Genomic DNA, 15079 nt, shown 5'->3' on the forward strand with positions numbered 1-15079 from the left:
AACTTCCCGCGCGCCCCAGAAATCCACGTACCCGGCCATATCGCGTGTGGAACTTCCCGCGCGCCCCTGAAAACCACGTACCCGGCCATTTCGCGTGTGCAACTTCCCGCTCACCCCTCAAATCCACGTTCCCTGCCATATCGCGTGTGGAACTTCCCGCGCGCCCCAGAAATCCACGTACCCGGCCATTTCGCGTGTGCAACTTCCAGCGCACTCCTGCAATCCACGTACCCGGCCATATCGCGTGTGGAACTTCCCGCGCGCCCCTGAAAACCACGTACCCGGCCATTTCGCGTGTGCAACTTCCCGCGCACCCCTCGAATCCACGTTCCCTGCCATATCGCGTGTGGAACTTCCCGCGCGCCCCAGAAATCCACGTACCCGGCCATATCGCGTGTGGAACTTCCCGCGCGCCCCTGAAAACCACGTACCCGGCCATTTCGCGTGTGCAACTTCCCGCTCACCCCTCAAATCCACGTTCCCTGCCATATCGCGTGTGGAACTTCCCGCGCGCCCCAGAAATCCACGTACCCGGCCATTTCGCGTGTGCAACTTCCAGCGCACTCCTGCAATCCACGTACCCGGCCATATCGCGTGTGGAACTTCCCGCGCGCCCCTGAAAACCACGTACCCGGCCATTTCGCGTGTGCAACTTCCCGCGCACCCCTCGAATCCACGTTCCCTGCCATATCGCGTGTGGAACTTCCCGCGCGCCCCAGAAATCCACGTACCCGGCCATATCGCGTGTGGAACTTCCCGCGCGCCCCTGAAAACCACGTACCCGGCCATTTCGCGTGTGCAACTTCCCGCGCACCCCTCGAATCCACGTTCCCTGCCATATCGCGTGTGGAACTTCCCGCGCGCCCCTGAAAACCACGTACCCGGCCATTTCGCGTGTGCAACTTCCCGCGCGCCCCTGAAAACCACGTACCCGGCCATTTCGCGTGTGCAACTTCCCGCGCACCCCTCGAATCCACGTTCCCTGCCATATCGCGTGTGCAACTTCCCGCGCGCCCCAGAAATCCACGTACCCGGCCATATCGCGTGTGGAACTTCCCGCGCGCCCCTGAAAACCACGTACCCGGCCATTTCGCGTGTGCAACTTCCCGCGCACTCCTGCAATCCACGTACCCGGCCATTTCGCGTGTGCAACTTCCCGCGCACTCCTGCAATCCACGTACCCGGCCATTTCGCGTGTGCAACTTCCCGCGCACTCCTGCAATCCACGTACCCGGCCATTTCGCGTGTGCAACTTCCCGCGCACTCCTGCAATCCACGTACCCGGCCATTTCGCGTGTGCAACTTCCCGCGCACTCCTGCAATCCACGTACCCGGCCATTTCGCGTGTGCAACTTCCCGCGCACTCCTGCAATCCACGTACCCGGCCATTTCGCGTGTGCAACTTCCCGCGCACCCCTCGAATCCACGTTCCCTGCCATATCGCGTGTGGGACTTCCCGCGCGCCCCTGAAATCCACGTACCCGGCCATTTCGCGTGTGCAACTTCCCGCGCACCCCTCGAATCCACGTTCCCTGCCATATCGCGTGTGGGACTTCCCGCGCGCCCCTGAAATCCACGTACCCGCCCATTTCGCGTGTGCAACTTCCCGCGCACCCCTCGAATCCACGTTCCCTGCCATATCGCGTGTGGAACTTCCCGCGCACCCCTGCAATCCACGTACCCGCCCAGCCCATATCGCGTGTGGAACTTAACGCGCACCCCGGTATGCACGCACACGTTTATTTTTTCTCTCTGCGCGTGTCTGTGTTTGTGGGTACCCCTTTGTACGTCATTTGTCCAGGAGGGCAACAGTATTGTACATTGGTCATGTCTGTATATAGGTGCTATTTGTTGGCGCGCCTTTTAGCGCACATTTCTTGCAGGCGCAGACACGCTACCGCCTGCTTTCTTGTGGCGGTCGTGTTTGTGCCTGTTTGTGCCTGTGCGCTGCTTTGAGCGTGCGCTTTTTTGCCCTATTCTATTCCATGAATACGTGTTGTATGCGAGCGTGTGGGCGTTCCGCGCACTTGCCTCCTGAACTTTCCCCGTGCCGCCCACATTCTTCCCCATTCCGAGTGTTGTGCCCCATTTTATTCCCCATTCCGAGTGTCCCGCCCTGTGTTCCGCCTACTTTAGAGCTGTGCGCTGCGCTCGGAGTGATGGCGCAGTGGCCGTGGCGCACGACGTTGGTTGACCTGTGCGCCGGCCTGCGCCGCGCGTTTTTTCCGCGCACGTCCTCTGCTTTTCTTGCGCAGGGACTTCCATGAATCGACGTGCGCTGGTTTCCCTGCGCTTTGCGCTGATTTTCGGCGCAGCGCACGCATTGGCCCCTCTGCGCCGGGATTTTCGGCGCACATTTATTCCATGAATCGGCTTGTGAATCTGTTGGTTGTCTCCACGACCACCAGTCTGGCATCAGAGCATCCAGGGGCACAAACTACTCTCTTGAACACCTGTGAAGACCTGCTCTTAAATCTTGATTCCAACTCTCCCTCCATTCTGATCCTTCTCGATCTTTCCTCTGCCTTTGACACGGTCAATAATTCCATCCTGATAAATCGTCTCTGTGACACCCTAGGCACCAAGGACCGGGCACTGGCCTAGCTGACCACCTTCCTTTCTAATTGACCCTCCCAAGTGCAATTGGGCCCTTTCCTTTCCACCACTTCACTCTCTACCTATGCCGTCCCTCAGGGCTCTATCCTATTGCTGTGGCTCTTCAACATCTACCTTGCCCCTTTGGCCCACCTTCTCTCCTCACGTCCAGTGTTATGCCGATGACACACAGATCTCCTTTAACTTTCCCTCCCCTACCTCATCTTCCTCTCTCATACCTGACTGCTATCCAGGCATGGTGTTCTGCTAATTATCTCTGCCTTAATACCAGTAAGACTGAGATCCTTCCCATTGGGACACCTGCTCCCTGCTTTCCCTGCACTCTCTGGCCACCCTCCTTGGGCACCCTCCTGTGCGGCAAAAGCCTTGGGGTCATCTTTGACTCCTCTCTATCCTTCTCCCCACACATCTCGGACCTTGCCAAGAAGTCCGACTTTCAAGCTCCACCTCCTCAGAGACATTCTCCACTTCCTCACCTTTCCCCAGAAGCTCAATGTCTCCAAATATCTGGTTCTCTCTAGGCTTGACTTCTGTAACAGCCTCTTGCTCAGTCTGCCTCTTTCCACCCTTTGCACTCTTCAACTAATCCAGAATAGGGCTGCAAGACTTATCCTTGCCCTCAAGCCCAGGAGCCACATCGCTCCAGCCGTAAAATCTCTCCACTGGCTCCCGGTGGCTGTAAGGATCAAATTCAAGACCCTCTGCATCATCCACAAGGCTTTCTGGGGCCTTGGACCCCACTACATCAAACTCTCTCTCACTAAATACCTCCTGCTGGAGTTCTTCGATCCTCTAGCGCTGTCACACACACGCTTACCACACCGGCTGCGTGGACCTCACCGGCTGCGCAGACACATGCTGAGGGTCTGGTCTGGTCCGGCACCGGCGGGGGTTGTGCTTGCCCTCCGCCTCTGTGCCCACACCTGTCCGGCATCTCCCTGGTTCTCCAGCGGTACGACATCCCTGGTGCTGTTGGCCCTGTTCCAGCTGGGGGCGGCCATGCCGCCTGTTGTCCCGCTGGATCCCTGCCCTACTGCCTGGCCGCTCACGTGACCGCTCGCGTTTCGCTCCGCTACATCGAAAGCGATCACGTGTTGCTCACGTGACGCTAGCCCGGCAATCACGTGTGCGGGAAAGCGATCACGTGACCAGGAAACACGGGATAAAAGGAGCCAGTATTAGTTGTTCAGCGCTTCTCAGCTGTTCTGACGGCGCTTAGCAACTCTGGTATTCTTGTACCTAGTGAATTCTTGATCTCTGGATTTTTTACCCTGTTTTTTTGGCTCTGGATTTGCCCTCATTGCAATTGGTGATACTTTGGACTGCCTACCTGGATTTCTTCTACTTTGGATTTTGCTTACATGGACTGCTTTCATCTTCAAGCTTCAGCATTTTTTTGGCATATCAGGAATCAGGAGCCTTTGGATACCCTTGTCCCAGCTTCTGGTTGTACTGCACGGTGGACCCTGCTCTATAGAGGTATTTACCATCTCCTCTATTTCAAGCATCAATACTCTCAGGGGATCAGTTAGGTGTAGAGTAGTCATCGGACATCCCACGGGTAGGTGTCCTTGTCTTTCTAGACATACTATATTAATTCTTGTATCTTGCATACCTAACCCTGTGCCTTTCTTTGCAGCCACCCGGGACTCGGTGTTCTCTGTTCCAGCCACCTGTGCTCCCAATAACCGGTCAGCAAGTGGTTATTAATTCTCTGGCTGGTACTTGGGGATGGAGGTATACTAATCCACGTGGACCTCAGATCTTGACATGCGCAAACTCTCTGCAGATCAGACATTTCTTCATGCAGAGAGTGGGTGGTAGATCTCTTTCTTCAGCAGAAGCCTCGCTCTGGATTGACCTTCCTGCCCCCTCAGATCTGATCCGGATCTCCGTAAATTCCAGAAACTTCTCAATACTTTCCTCCTCCTCCTTCCCTGCCCCCTTGCTAATGTCCCCCTGCTGCTGCGACTGGCTTCTGGTCCCTATGTGCCTTGCAGGGGCCAGGCCCTCCTCGTCCATCTTCCCCAGCACACCTAACCAGCACTTGCCCTTGGGCACCCTTCCCTGACTAGCATGATTCTGGTCCCCCTTTCGCGCACTAGCTGATCCTCCCCCTTGGTTCCCCTGGCACTTGCCCTCCTGAGCTCCCCTCAGCACTTACCCTGCCCCTGGGGCCCCTTCGCTCCTGCACTCCCCCCACTTCTTCCCTTATCCAAGCCCTTCCACCCTATCATGCCCCCTTCCACTGCATTTTTTGTCACTGCAGTTGCATGGTCCGAATGTCACAAGCCCTAGTAGGACCACTTATTGTTGCTTCGCCCCTGCCCCGCCCCTTTATGTCTTGTGGCGCCTTCAAACACTTGTGTATAGTCGCCAGACAAATGTCAAATAAAAGAAAAAATAACAAAACCTTTGAAATTCAAGGAAAAAAATAATGTGGTTTTAGGGACGTTAAGGTGAGAACTTAACGCAACAAAACCCCTGGAATTCAGCTAAAGCCACATTAACTTTGCACCCCCTGTTGCTCAGCCTATGATCACAATGATGACATTACTGATGACATGACAACACTGATGGCATCACTTGTGGCATCGCTAATAACATAATATATAACATCAATGATTAACTAATGGCATCAGACACAAGATCACTCTAGGTATTTGCCCATATTTAGACAACCCTTACGTTTCTACATATGTGATATTAGCATTTTAGAATAGTTCATAACAATGAGTACATTGTTTAAAACAGTAAACATCTATATATGCATCATATCACTACTTGTGAAGCTTTCCTTTGTAGTACTTTGGTAAAAGATTATATCTGAATTATAAATAGTACACTGCTTAGAATGTGCCTTTTTGTGCCAAATATAACATATGTAAATACTCAATTGTTTTATTGTAAGAACAATGTGTAAACATCATTTTCTAAATAACACGTTAAATGCTTTAAAACAAGGAACAAAAATGTAGTAGGATATATTTTAAGATTTCCATACATGGGTAATGAAAAAAGTGATTATTACCGTAAAGGCCTAATTCACAGAAACGTTTCATAATGGCAAAACCCCACTGGAAAACGCTCTGTGAATTAGGCCCTAAATGTATGACATGCATTACTTACCGTAAAAGCATTTCTGATGATTGTATCCGCTTAGATTCACATGCTGTGCATATGGTCCGATATCCAGTGGTAACCGCGGAGTATTGCATCTCGTCTTTCGGGGGACCGAAAGGGGACGTCGGCATAGGCGTGTCTGAAACACTATCCCTATCGTGACGTGTGTAGTACCCAAAATCCCTCACGCGCAGAGGTCCCTCCGATTGTATTTTTTCTGCCATGAGGGAGCCCAAGGCTATAGTGAGTGAGTACATGAAGAGAGAAATTAGTAAGATGTCTATGTTCCTTCCACCCCGAGCAGGGAGGCAGGGAGTGCGCATGTGAATCTAAGCAGATACAATCATCAGAAATGCATTTACGGTAAGTAATGCATGTCTTCTGATGCTTGTTAATCTGCTTAGAATCACATGCTGTGCATAGACTAGCGAGCAGTACCCGGAGTTGGAGGTGGGTTGTGAGAAGGAACAGTAGAAAAAAGATGTCTTAGTACTGCTTGTACCACCTGAGAATCAGACCTAGAATGAGTGTCTAGGCAATAATGTTTTGTAAAGGTGTGTACAGAACTCCAGGTTGCCGCTTTGCAAAAGGACTCTAGGGGAACATTTGCAATGAATGCTATGGATGCCCCAGTGCCTCGAGTAGAATGTGCTCTAGGCTTGAAGGGCAGTTCTCTCTTTGCAAGAGTGTAACATAGTGTGATGCATTTGACAATCCACCTTGATATTGCTGATTTAGAGACAGGGTCCCCTTCTCTATCAGCTGCCACTGAAACAAAGAATTGTTTAGTTTTCCTCAGTGGTTTAGTTCTATCCATGTAGAACATGACTGCCCTGTGCACATCTAGCCTTGTTGGGCCTCATCAGTGAGGTGAAGCTGTGCCTCTCTGAGCACAGTGAGCAGGGAGTCCAAAGCAGGACAAAGACAGATATGCAAATGGATATTTCCCATCTGTGAAAGGTACAGTGATCAAAATGCGTGTGCTGCAAACTCTCATCTCAGAACATGTTATCATGCCATGTTCTTTCTGAAGAGGAGCGCCTACTACCTTTTTAGAAACATTTGCAAGGAACTTGGGGTTGGTCACCCTGAGTTACCTGGGGGCAACCAGACGTGGACTCCCTGCTCACTGTGCTCAGAGCGGCACAGCTTCACCTCACTGATGAGGCCCAGCAAGGCTGAAACACGTGTATGGGGTTGCTGTCGGTACTCGTGTTCAGAGAGGAATTGCCATAGCATTTTGGTGCTGGACTGCCCATGTGGGCGGGACAAAGACTGATATGCAATTGGATATTTCCCATCTGTGAAAGGTACAGTGAGCAAAACGCGTGTGCTGCAAACTCTCATCTCAGAACAGGGTATCATGCCATATTCTTTCTGGAGAGGAGCGCCTGCTAGCTTTTTTGAAACATTTACAAAGTAAAAGTAATCTTTAAATAGTATCCACATTTTTAATACATTGACAGTTGTTTATGTCATAGATGATATGGTGAATGATAACTCTCTACCATGGGAGAATGCTTGTATATTATACCCAACTATGTAGGTATTATGTATTTAAGCCTAAAATGAGTGACCAAAAAGATTGCGCAACATTTTGTTTATTTTGTAGATGATGAATATAAGATTATGGAATGACTATGTATAATACTTGCACCTGACGAAGGGTGGAATCCCAAAATGCATAGAGCTCCAATCCTGACCACTAACAACATTTAGTTTGATTAAAATAATTTGGTGCTTTTGAAATATTTGTCTCTTACAACGTTTTCCTAAATAAGCATTTAAATTAGATATTGACTGTTTATTCAGTATAGTGGTGTGCAGGGGACGCAAGGGTCCTTAATTCTAGGACTCTTTTTCCTTATGTCATAGATTATGTGATTAGTGATGTCACCAGTGATGATACATGTGATGTCATCTGTGATGCCATCATTGCAGTCTGAGGCTGCGCAACAGGTGGCTCACAGTTAAGCTGCTTTAGCTGAATTACAGGGGTTTTGTTGCGTTTTAACGTCCACGCAACTAATGTTTTTTCCTTGAATTTCAAAGGTTTTGTTACAATGTATTGCTCACCTTAACGTCCTTGCAAGTAAAGTATTTTCCTTGATATATATATCAAGCGCTCAGTGTAGCGCGAAACGTGTTGTGTTGCAGGTCGCGCACCACAGCGTCCTGCCTCTGTCTGTTGCTGCTTTTGTTAATATTTTGCATTTTTTATCATTAAAAACATCTGTATCAACTAAACGTGTTTTTCCCTTTTTCAGTCCGTATTGTGGAGTCTACATTTGGCCCGCAGGAGTGCGATTCCTCCCTCGGGAGTGCGGTTCCTCCCTCGGGAGTGCGGTTCCTCCCTCCTCCTTTTCTGGATATTTATATGTTATATATTGTTTTTATTACATTGCTTGTCTGTGATTTTTACATGCTTGCTGTGTTCATCAATAAATTCCATTTATATATACATATACTGCGACTGTAGATATTCCTGCACATTACATTGTATACTATGTATAACCTTATTGTATGTATATGTCGCGCTAACCTTCCACTTTAAAATGTAACCAGTACTGTATTATACTCCCATTGTCAAGATATGCGCCCAGTTGCCCTTGGGCCTGGCTGCGCTATATAAATAAATAAAATACAAATACATACTGACTAACTTGAATTACTGGTGTTCTGTGTGGACTCAATGTAGCCCTAGACCACTGTCACACTTTTCCTGAGACTAAGCCTTGACTGCTCAGCCACACTACCGTGATTGGGTTTTGGCTAACCTCTCAGTTTCTTCCCGGTTTACCATAAATAGGATGGCCTCCTAAAATCCTCCCCCATGGGCTGATTTTGGAAATCCATCTTACCATAGTTTCAAGGTACTTTTTCCAAAGCCTCAGATGTGTGGTTCTTTGTGTTTCACTGTCACACTTTTCCTGAGACTAAGCCTTGACTGCTCAGCCACACTACTGTGATTGGGTTTTGGCTAACCTCTCAGTTTCTTCCCGGTTTACCATAAATAGGATGGCCTCCTAAAATCCTCCCCCATGGGCAGATTTTGGAAATCCATTTTACCATAGTTTCAAGGTACTTTTTCCAAAGCCTTAGATGTGTGGTTCTTTGTGTTTATAGGACACAATCATCCATTTGGTCCTCATCTACGAATAGAATATGATGCTCAGAAGTCTGAAGGCAATGTCATAGAATCAGTGGGATGCTCCCTGAATGCTTGTAAGCAGGAATATTCCATTACTGGCCCTTCAAGTTCGAACACAGTCTATCAATCCCTCTAAGACACAGATGTAATCACTCCATGAACAGATATTCAAGGCTTAAGGAGTCAACTCTTTGGTCTTCAAGAATGCTTTCTTTCAGCATGTGATGCTTTCAGCTTTAACTCACATTTTGTTTTAATTTCTGACAGTCTCAGCCTGGATGGATCAGCTCAAGCGATATTCTTGTAGAGATGTGTGTTAGCCTTGTGTATATTATCATTAGATTCCATAGTGTCAAGAGGACAGACCATAAAGCAACCAGGCAGTGCAGTAGTACAGCAGGTGTATTATGGCAAGGGATCAAGACTAAGACTCAGACACAGTGGCATGTTAAGTGTTGATTATAAACTTTTACTTATCACAAAATAATAAGGGGGTTGGGAGTAATCCTATCTATCCCTAATTCTAAGAGGGGGTTCCCTGCTTCAACGAAACAAACGAACGTCTGTGTCAGGATGTTAAGTAAAGTTTGCCGTCCTGTATCCAAAAACCCTAAACTGACCCTTACATGCTAAACTTAAAACAATGTGTACAATGGGATTTCTGTAAACTATGCACATGTAGCTTTCTTTTGGAGTTCCAAACAAAGTGCTAAGGTGCCGAAAACAAAAAGGAATTAAAGTTCCACGAGAGGAAGGGCACTTCCCTTCCCCTATGTTTCTTCTGGTTTTTCACTGTCTGTCCGGTACTTCTGGAAAAAAGGTCAAATATTGTTTCACTGTTTCAAAGGGCTCTCCCCTTGTGACTCTTTCTTTATACAGTATTTCACTACACAGTTTCAAGGGGGGCGGCTTCTCCCTTGAGTTTCGCTACTTGTTATGCTTCCAGAGTTTGAAAGGAAATAACTCTTTCCGTTTGTTCCTTCCGTTTTTCACCATCCAATATATTCCAGGGGGAATAAGTCTTCCCTTGAGTCTCTTATAAACACACAGTTTTCTTGAATCTTCAGTTCATCTCAATTAACCTTAAAGGGGTATTGGTCTGACTGTTCCTCTTTTTACCCCTTGTGTGCTCTCCTGCCAAGGTATTGTGACTTTATTACTGATCCTTAAAAAGGGGTATGAGTCTTCCCTTTTTGTATTCGTTCTCACTGTTCCACGGTTTCATTCTTCTTACTCCTGGTTTACTCGCCTGCCAGGATATCACAATATTGCTTCTTGGGTGCGGGCCAAAGACTTGCACAGTGCCTGGTTTACTCTCATTCCAGGACTTTAAAACCTTTTATGGGTTTGAGTCCCAGACTCATTGTTTGTCTGATTCACCAAGAAATAATGGTTTTCCAGTATTGGGTCACAAAACCCTTCTCTTTTCAAATATTGGGTCACCCTTTCTTAACATTGTTTGTATTAATAACAATCTTTCTTTCCAGGATTTGGGTCACAGACCCTTTCTTAAAACTGTTTGTATGTCTATCAGTTCCTCCAATACTTTTAATTTATCTTTCTGTCGCTGTTAATTATATGTGACACTCGCTCTCAAGCGCCCCAGTAACCCACTCGCTCTCTCTGGGATTACTGGGCAACTCTGGCATTCCTCACGTCCTTCCGTCATGTTCTCCTTTGGTTCACTGACTGGGGGCGAGTCCCGTTAGCCGTTTGTCTCCTACTTTATCTTCCTTTGCTTCTGGCACTCCAGCTGCCTATAGCAATAAAGTGGTGAGCTTCTCTTGGCCGGGTCTTTATGCACGTCGTTCTTGTCACCCTCCGTGCTGCCTTCCACCTTGTGTTCACCTCGAACGTTCCAACTGGCATCAACACAAGCCGCGTTCCGCTGCAGTTTCTGCGTTTCACTCGTATTCTGTTCAGCTGTGTGTGTTTTAACTTCCTGGCATTAGCTAACACTTTCCAAAGACTACAACGCAGCATTTGCTTACCACTTCTGGTCATCCTCACTGCTCCCTCCCTCTTCCTCGTCTCAGTACCAAAAAAGGTAGGTAAGGTAAATAAGCTTGCTGGTCAAGAAAACTTGGGAATTCTTCACCTTTGTCACAAGCCATACAGGCATGTTCCAGAGGCACATGGCTGTCCTTAAGAATAACATCTGAAAATGTATTTTGATTCAGGGTTTTCCTGCTTCTCTGGAGTTTGTCCTTCCCCACATGGTCCTCCCGCAGATAGCCACCCCAGGGGTCACAGTCAGGTGACTTCTGCCGTTCCCTTGCCACGTAAGAGAGGTTTCCCTCCAGAGAATCAGTGACGATGTTGCTATATTCGTCATAAAGCCCCCTACCTACAATGCCCCGCAAAGTAATTACTAACCAGCAGCTGCCAACTACGTCACACAGGCACATTACATATTTGCAGTGCTCTTCTATTAGATGCAGCATGCCCTGTAGCCATTTTCAAGACTGTCACTGCCTAAGTGAGCCTGTGGGCTCTGAACAATGGACATCCAGAGCCTCAAACAAATGTTAAGAACACTAAAGAAGGAAAGGAGTAATAGGGCAGAAACCTTAAAAGCAGTTCACCACACTCACTTGACTCCAAGTCAGTCTGCAAGAACCAGGTCACTAATTAGAAACAATACAAATGTCTTACTGACAAACACAAATATTTGTGACTAGACTTCACCAGACAAGAAACCAAAATCTTACGCTGTCAAAGGGGAGACTGTTCAAAGAAATCCAACTCCTTTTTAGAAGGCTTTCTGGATAGCTAAACAATTAACGCACTTCCACAAGTATAAAGACAAGTATCAAACAAACAGAAAGGGCATCAGCATGATGCTTGCAGGAGACAGATAAACAGGTTGATTGTGTCAGGAGGGAATGCATATTAGTGAGGAACATTTACCTGAGTTGACAGTAAGACAGCCTTCTTTTCGATCTCCAGCCATTAAATTAACTGACCCGAGAGAAGCGGATACTGCAAAAAGCAGGAAAAAACTGTTACATATCATGTAGTCATAAAATGTAGGTATTCTGAAATGAAACACAACTCATCATTACTTCTTTTTACTGCGTAAGACTGGTGTAATTTGGTTTCATGTATTAGTAATGGGGGGAAATAAAGCTGCTACCAATGTGATGGGGTGTGTGTCATCCATATATAGTGGTAGAGCGGTGAGGACAATACCAACGGAATCTAAATGAAAAAGTCAAAGTATTTGACCCATTACTACTGAAGAGAGATGACCCATATGAGCTGGGTCGCTTTACTAGTTAAGGTGTGTCAGTCTAAGTCTGATTTAAGGCTGAATGAAGGAGCAGAAGCATACAGGCACAAAAGAAAGCAGCAGCAGCTTGAGACCGGAATTAGAGGAGTTCAGTTTGACAAACAGGCTACCACAGATTATCAGAGATTGGAGACCCATGATCAGGTGTGGGCAGAGGATACGAATGCACGGGGTAAGAAAGATAAAGGGTGTTATGGATGAATCAGGTGAAAAATGTGTGGGGTTAATGAGGTGAAGGGTGCATAGGGTTAACCAGGTGAAGGTGAATAAGGTGCATCATGTGAAGAGCAGGTTAGGATCAATCATTTGAGGGGTGTGTGCGTAGTCAGTCAGGTGCAGTGTACATGGGGTACGTTAAGTGAAGGGTGAGTTGGGTCAACCAAATGTAAGATTCTAGTGTCTCAAATAACTTGCCTGTGGGACAACTGATTTTTATTGTTTCTTGAGGACCTTGATATGCCATGGCAGTGGCCTCCTCTTCTTTAATGCTCACTGAGATCGTTGCCCTGGTTGTTTCATATCCTGCATTGGTAGAAACATTCACATGTGACTACAATGTCTGTATAGCTCAGATAGTGGCTGCTTTTATCTTACTTGACTTAGTCTCCCATTCTTCTAAACAACAAGAAAACATCTACTTTGTGGAACAGGAACATGAGCGACAGGAGCAGAGCAAGGATCCTAGTCTCAGCTTCTCACATACCCCAATTAAATACATCTGCCAAATGTGTTCATTGTATATAATGTATACATATTTCACAATAGTCTAAGGGCCTCATTACACGGAAGGCGGTAATGGTTAACGGCCACCGTTAATGGTAACGGTGACCGTTAACCATTACCGCCTTACTACGAGGTCCCTTAGCGGGTTGGTGCTTTAACGCCTGCTTTTTGCAGGCGTTAAAAACCAACCCGCTAAGGGACCTCGGAGCTAATTACGGCACCGCAAAATTGCGGTGCCGTAATTAGCGCCTTCCCCATTCCCATAGAGCCCTATGGGGCAGAAATGGGAATGGGGAAGGGCAATGGCGGAAGGGGGATTTACCGCCCCACCAACCTTGGAATGGGGAGGTAAATCCCCTTTCCGCCAAGGCGGTGCCGGTATTTTACCAGCATGAGCCATGGCGCTAATAGCTAATAGCGCCATGGCTCACCGCCTTCCGTGTAATGAGGCCCTAAGTCTCAAACACTGCATACAGTAGAAAGATAGAAACTCCACTTGGTCAACACAAATCATTTGGACCTTGGTCTCTGATGCCTTTATTAATACCAAAAGGTTTTGCAATTTGTGATTTCTTTGAATTATTCATCGAGGTTTGAGCAGCACCTCTCCGACACGTGTTCAGTGGTACAGATAGTGGGTTGGAGATTTGGTAAATGAAGTGACTATCAAGTATAATCTTTGTGGCTGTAAATATTCTGTTATCTCAGAACCAAAGCAAGACACCACTCTGAAATTAGTACACTCTCCATTCAGATCAGCAACTCTCCATTCAGATCAGCAACAGTGACCAATAATGAATTTAACTTAAAGTTCAGAAAACTGCAAACTATCAGAAAACTGCAATTTGATTATGAAATCGGAAGAGTGTACCGTCATAGAAGCATAATAACAGTTGCCACTTGTCAAGCTTTTATCACTAAAGCAGAGATTGGCCGACAGGACACTGGCTATGGCTAATCTAGAAAAAAAATCATACATACCTTAGGTCATTGTCACTTTTTATTCTTCCCATTAGCGGTCATATCCAAGCTAAAAAAAGGATTGTTTTAACAAACTTGCAATTATCATACACTGTGTCTTTTACTTCCTCTAATTGCAATGGAATGGGGTTAAATCTACTCCTCCAATGCCAGAGCCCCTCTCACGTCAAATAAAATAAAATACAAATCTGATGTATCCCACACAATTAATCGTCTATCCTTATAAAGGGTTCCAGCGATGATGCTCTAAGAGTCAGGACTACTGAAAGTAGGTGTGATGAAGTCAGCTCCCTGTCCAAATCTATGACCACTGTTAACCAACCCCACTAACTATGGCAATGGTATCATGAGGATTCATGGTTTGCCCGACTGTCAATTTTCCTGCTTGGAGGCCTTTGGTTGGAGAGACTAACACACAAGCTGCCAGAGCAGTCTGTTAATGAACGACCAGAGCAGACATCCACCATGGAGAGGGGATGTTTCATGGACCCAGATGGAAAACTGGCTTTTTGGTCATGGTGCTGAATGAAAGACAGGACTTCCACCTGATTCCAAGATGGCTGCAGGGCCTGGTCCAACGCAAAAAGAGATATCTCCAGATAATTGTAAAGACTGGATGTACATTAAGCAGCATTTGCGAGCTAGTGTGGAGAGTAAACCTACCAGAGAACAACCATTAGGAGAGCAACCGTTGGGAAGAGTAGTACTGCACGGACCGAGAACAACACTGATGGAGAGCAGCATGGATAGACAAGCAGAGGATGGAGCGAGAGTAAGAAGCAGAGAACCAGCATACCAGTGAGACTGCAGAGCTACGTGGGGGTAAGTGAATGGTCCCAGAAAGCATGACAAACCTTGAGAAAAGACTCCAGCAAATAGCATGCCGGGCAATATATTCCTCGAACTCAGAGTGCCAGATGCAGAGTGAGCTGATTGATATAACCCTGAAAGCAGAATAATATGTGGCATACATCTCAGAAAGCTGGGTATTATATTCTTGGAGAGAGTTGGAGGTGCAGAAAGTAATGCACCTAGTTTTGAAGACAATGATAGAGCTGTACAGTGAGCTGGTCGCTATGTCCCGAGAAAGGCATTGTGCAAGCAGTTCAACTTGAGAAGCGCGCTAGTGAGCTGGGCACTATACTGCTAGTTGCAACAGTGAGCTTACCACTATTTCCATAGAAGTTAAGCCA

General features: G+C 47.1%; 1 protein-coding gene across 5 annotated transcripts in view; it reads right to left on the reverse strand.

Moving 5' to 3' along the window:
• The window catches only part of LOC138526453 (uncharacterized), a 577404-nt gene that overhangs the window by 356974 nt on the left and 205351 nt on the right, over positions 1–15079 (reverse strand). For 4 of the 5 annotated variants that reach the window (XM_069637217.1, XM_069637216.1, XM_069637219.1 and 1 more), the window contains exons 6-7: positions 12597–12704; positions 11801–11872 (exon numbers count right to left, since the gene is read on the reverse strand). In XM_069637217.1, the coding sequence (XP_069493318.1) occupies positions 11801–11872; positions 12597–12704 (180 nt within the window). The remainder of the gene's footprint in view (positions 1–11800; positions 11873–12596; positions 12705–15079) is intronic. The other variant, XM_069637218.1, reaches the window with a different exon arrangement.

Source organism: Ambystoma mexicanum, chromosome 7p, assembly GCF_040938575.1.
Source record: "Ambystoma mexicanum isolate Mex_15411 chromosome 7p, UKY_AmexF1_1, whole genome shotgun sequence".
In the NCBI taxonomy this organism is placed as follows: domain Eukaryota; kingdom Metazoa; phylum Chordata; class Amphibia; order Caudata; family Ambystomatidae; genus Ambystoma; species Ambystoma mexicanum.